This window comes from Sinocyclocheilus anshuiensis, unplaced genomic scaffold (assembly GCF_001515605.1).
Source record: "Sinocyclocheilus anshuiensis isolate Anshui unplaced genomic scaffold, SAMN03320099.WGS_v1.1 scaffold689, whole genome shotgun sequence".
Classification (NCBI taxonomy): Eukaryota; Metazoa; Chordata; class Actinopteri; order Cypriniformes; family Cyprinidae; genus Sinocyclocheilus; species Sinocyclocheilus anshuiensis.
In genome coordinates this window covers 243,475-248,854 of record NW_015536490.1, presented here as the reverse complement: position 1 = coordinate 248,854, position 5,380 = coordinate 243,475, and the positions used below count along the sequence as shown (strand labels likewise).

The 5,380-nt window shown below is 39.5% G+C and overlaps 1 protein-coding gene across 1 annotated transcript; it reads left to right on the top strand.

Moving 5' to 3' along the window:
* The first annotated feature begins 392 nt into the window (after nt 1-392).
* LOC107685157 (tax1-binding protein 3) lies at nt 393-4,256 on the top strand. Its single transcript, XM_016481677.1, has 4 exons — nt 393-669; nt 1,338-1,457; nt 1,555-1,632; nt 3,373-4,256. The coding sequence occupies exons 1-4, from the start codon at nt 631-633 to the stop codon at nt 3,511-3,513; spliced, it is 378 nt and encodes a 125-aa protein (XP_016337163.1). The 5' UTR covers nt 393-630; the 3' UTR covers nt 3,514-4,256.
* Nucleotides 4,257-5,380: the final 1,124 nt, after the last annotated feature.

Below are 5,380 nucleotides of genomic sequence, written 5' to 3'. Positions count from 1 at the left end.
TGCGGTTTAAGGGGGATTCACTAAAAATGTTTTTTTTATTGGTCTTATGAGGTATTCTAATTTGTTTAGATTTTTTTTTAGGGTTTTTGTTGTGAGCCAAAATCATCACAATTCAAAGAACCAAAGACTTAAACTACTTCAGTCTGTGTGACTGAATGTATTTAACACACGAGTTTCACAATTTGAGTTGAATTACTGAAATAAATGAACCTTTCCACGACATTCTAATGTATTGAGATGCACCTGTATATAAGTAGTAGGTACATTGGGACGCAGCATTGGTCACATATGAATAATGATCAAAATGCGCCATCTGCTGGTGAGTCCGTGCTGGTACTTGTTTAAATGGTACTGCAATCACTGTTTTACTCGAATATATACCCATAAATAAGTCGCATCAACAATTACACGTGCTCAACTGATAAATATGGTTAAGTAAATGGACGAACAATATGAGAGAAGTGTAATGTGGACTCGAGGGCAGGGTTTGTGTAGCGCAGCCCAGCCCCAACATGACACACAGCCAAAGAGGAGGAACCAAACACTCACTCGAGTTATTATCAGTGAAAATTACTCAACTAAACACCCAAGAGCCCCAACAGGGAATAAACGTTTTATAACAAACAGAAAATGTCGTTCATCCCCGGTCATCCTGTCACAGCAGTTGTGGTGAGTTTGCGCTCAGTATGAGAAAGTTTTTGCTCTAGCATCAGTGTCTTCAGCTTTGTGTGCGGAGCTTTAGTGTTTTTAATGCTGACAGTGATTCATTTAATATCGTTTGACTGGGAAGGCGATCAATTTAAACATGATTATTGTTCCCAATACTAATCTATGTCATGACAGTACAGTTTGGTTAAGTTTATTTGAGTTTAAGTTAACAGTCGATATAATGGAAAGGGTTAGCACGCTAAGCTAACGTTAGCCAGGAGCGAACAAAGTGACCAATAGTTAATTATTTGTTTACTGTTCTATTTATTTATTAGATTATAAATAAGTAATATGTGGCAAAATTACCAGGCATTTTTGGGATCCAATTAATATTAAATGATGAATTTAATTATTCTTTTGTATTATATTCAATCTGTTCTGATGTCACTCAGGTGTGAAGTAAGTAGGTGTGGTTCATGTTGCTGTTCAGGTAGTGCTGCCATATATGGTCATAAACAGCTGTGCCATAGGATCTATCTTAAATCCTAGTTAGCCGCCTACCTAGACAGTAGTTTTGGGCATCGTTCTCAGAAATGCTGCCTGTGTATATAGCTAGCTACTTTTGAGACACATACTTCGTGTGCCTGCCTTATAACTCCGCTGTCTTGTTTTTCCTCTGTCTGTTTCAGCAACGAATTGAGATTCACAAGCTACGGGATGGTGATAATTTAATATTAGGATTCAGCATTGGAGGGGGAATCGACCAAGATTCAAGCCAGAATCCTTTTTCTGAAGACAAGACGGACAAGGTGAAAAATCATGTTTTGGAAAATTATTTGCATTTAGAGGGAGGCATTTTCCTCCTTTGTCTTTCAGAGGTGACTCTTCTAACTTTGTATGTCGCAGGGCATCTATGTCACACGCGTGTCTAAAGGTGGACCTGCAGAGGTGGCTGGTCTCAGGATGGGGGACAAAATCATGCAGGTGAGAGATCCAGACCTGTCAGCCATAATATAAGAAATTATTGTATGTGATTCCTCGCGGTGATGGAGAGTTTTGTTCAGGTCACAAAACCAAACGATTCCTGATTTTACGGAATGGTCCTCCACTAGAGGGCGCTGTGGCATCATTATCTTTCTATCTTTTTTTTCATTTAGTGATACTTAATACTTATACTTTTTTGGTTCACCCAAAAAAGCTAAATTCTGTCATTATTTACTCACCTACCGTCCTGCAGGCTTTGGTTCCAACCGTTTTGACGCTCGTAAATGTGGAGTGACAGATTGCTGTAGCGCCTCAGTTTAAGCGGCAACACGGAGCATGTTGAAAGATACAATATAACTTACCAAAATGTGTCATCTCTCGTGTAATCACTCACGGAAAGATGATTCCCTGTGTAGTTTTCAGCATTAGTTGGGAGAGTTTTTTTCCTTTAAAGGGGTGGTTGATTGCGATTTCACTTTTTTAACGTTAGTTAGTGTGTAATGTTGCTGTTTGAGCATAAACAATATCTGCAAAGTTGCAGCACTGAAAGTTCAATGCAAACGGAGATACTGTCTTTTAAAATTCTGGCAGTTTAATGCCTACAAAAACGGCTGGTAAGGGACTACAACGAGCTTCTTCCGAGGTCCGTTACGTCATGAACCCAGATAAACCCCGCCCCCGGGAACACGCAACAAAGGGGGCGAGGCCAGGTGCATGTAAAAATCTGTTCATATATGAATCGCGATTCTGTCTTCTAACGATTCTAATGGATTCACAAGTTTCAAAACCAATGTTCAAAAGCAGCGGTTCTCAATCCTGTTCCTCGCGTCGTCCTGCTCTGCATCTCTCTCTCATTCAGATCGTCAGATCAGCTCCAACAAACTGTTCCATTTATACACTTATTTTCACATAGCTATGAGAAGCGTTATTCATGGACGTGCGTACAGTTGCTGTGCTGTATTAAAGCTTTAATCAGAATAAAACCGTATATTAAAAGCTAACAGAAGCAGTAGCATTTACAAACAACAGCGTATCTAAAAGTATGGGACAACAACAAACAAACATACCATTAAGAGCCGTGCTTGCACAGGTTCTGCTCAATCCTCATCATTAATATTCTCTGCGTCTCAATCGGGGTCAAATTGATAAGCAATATAGGGGTCGTCATTGTTTACAATACAATAGGAGCACATTCTGAGCTTGAGGGGCGGGATGTTCAGACGCACTGTAGAGGCGGTTTAGCCAATCACAACACACTGAGCCAGCTGACCAATCTCAGCCCATCGCGTATTTCTGAGGGAGGGGCTTCATAAAAACAGGAAATAATCGAGTCGTTTGTCAGAGAAGGGACAGATCGGTGTGGAATAAAGGTAAATTATTTGAAAAATAATGCGTTTTTTAAAAAACAAAGCATAAACACATGTTAGACTGCACCCCATAAACACAACCAAGCCTAGAAAAAACCCAGTCAACCACCCCTTTAAGAAAATCAGACAATCCGTATCGGAATCAGTATCGGCAGATGTCATTCTAAATAACTGGCTAATACAGCGAACATTGAACCAGACGATTTAAATGTTGTTCAAGCAAGCTTATTGGCTACAGAATTAGCCTGTGCCATGTAGTAAATTATGTGATTGCTAACAGATTGCATGCAAAGAAACTGCGCCATCTACAGTTTTATGACTGAACTAGATATTTATTTAAGTGTTTATTTTGTGCGCTCAATGTTAATTTCAGGTGAACGGCTGGGACATGACTATGGTGACACATGATCAGGCACGAAAGAAACTCACCAAGAAGAATGAAGATGTGGTCAGGCTTCTCGTCACTAGAAAATCCCTGGAGAATGCAATCAGACAGTCCATGATGCAACACTAATGCAGAGCTAATCGAATGTCTTTATTGGTTAATCACATGTTCAGTACATGTTTTAACTAATAAAAAACAAACAGCCTCCCTCAGCCAAAGAGTGATGTCAAGAAACCCTTTACACTCAGTGTGGACTAACAAGGACTTGTGTTAAAGATCATTTTGATGTATTGAACTCTAACTGAACCAGTGTGTGTGTGTGAGTACAATCTAAAGATTGTGGTTTGCATTCCATACTTTGCTACACTAATTTCAATTTAGTTATACTTTATACTACACTATCTTTAGCACATACTCCTGAATGTATCTTGGAGTCTATAAACTCCATATCATTTCATTCATAGATCTCAAGGGCTACAGTGAATTGTGTTCACCTCATTTCTCGTTAACACTTAAACCTACATATACGCCCATTAATTAATGAATCAAGTAATGTGGGAAACAGCCAGCATACAGTTGTACTTCAATGACCACTAATTTAGCTATTTTTTTGTTTCTCTTCATCTTATAACTTTGTTTTTGTACTTAATTAACACAATATTAGCCTAATGATGCTATTGAAATATCATCCTCTGACCAGATAAACGGCTCCATCTGGATTTGGCACAATTGAGAACACTGCAGTTTTGTATTTAGCAATACTTTTTTTTTTTTCTCTCATTTTTCCTGTTTTGAAAATGTTTTTGATACAGATTTTTTGGCGTTTGATTGTATGAAGATATATTTTCACGTAAGCGAATAAAGTAATCTTCTAGCACATGCTTTGTGTGTTTTAATAACCTAAATGGAGTGTTTGCTGTCTCAGCTCTGATGTTTAATGAGTCTCTGATTGGCTCTTTTGTCAGGCTTTAAATGTCTGTGTCTTCACATTAAGCTTGAGGATGGTGACATTTCAGAGCAACAAATCTATTGCCTGACCTTTTGCTGTTTGTCTAGGCAGTTTTGTACTTCAGGCTACTTTCATCTCTTTAATGTTAGCAGGCAAAGGTGAGCATGCAACCAGGTACTGCAACTCACAAAGTGCTGTGAAAGTCAAGTCACCTTTATTTATATAGCGCTTTATACAAGACAGATTGTGTTAAAACAGATTTACAGTATTAAACAGGAAAATAGTGTGCCGATAATGCAAGAGGACAATAACAAACAATAAATTTTTCAGTTAAAGTCAGTTCATCATTGATTCAGTGATGTCATCGTCCAGCTCAGTTCATTTCAAATATTGCCTGTGCAATCAAGTTGACTATTGCCAGAAATTAAGCGTCCCCAGCTAAGCAAGCCAAAGGCGACAGTGCATGGCAAAGAACCAAAACTCCACCGGTGACAGAATGGAGAAAAAAAACCTTGGGAGAAACCAGGCTCAGTCGGGGAGCCAGTTCTCCTCTGACCAGACGAAACCAGCATGGCGTGGTTTAATTCCAGGCTGCAACAGGGGTCAGGTTGTGCAGAGGACTCGTCTGGTTCCAGTGGTCTTGTGCCGATGATTGCAGGGGATCTGTCTCTGGGGCTCATCTATTTGACATGGTTTCCGCTGACATTCAGGGCTGTAGAGGTCGTCTCTAGATGCTGATCCACCATCTGGGCTGGTTCTGGGTGGCTACGGTGACCTCGGAATGAGAATAAAACAGACTAATATTAGTGTAGATGCCATTCTTCTTAAAGGGTTAGGTCACCCAAAAATGAAAAGGCACACCTGTGCAATAATCATGCTGTCTAATCAGCATCTTGATATGCCACACCTGTGAGGTGGATGGATTATCTCGGCAAAGGAGAAGTGCTCACTAACACAGATTTAGACAGATTTGTGAACAATATTTGAGAGAAATAGGCCTTTTGTGTACATAGAAAAAGTCTTAGATCTTTGAGTTCAGCTAATGAA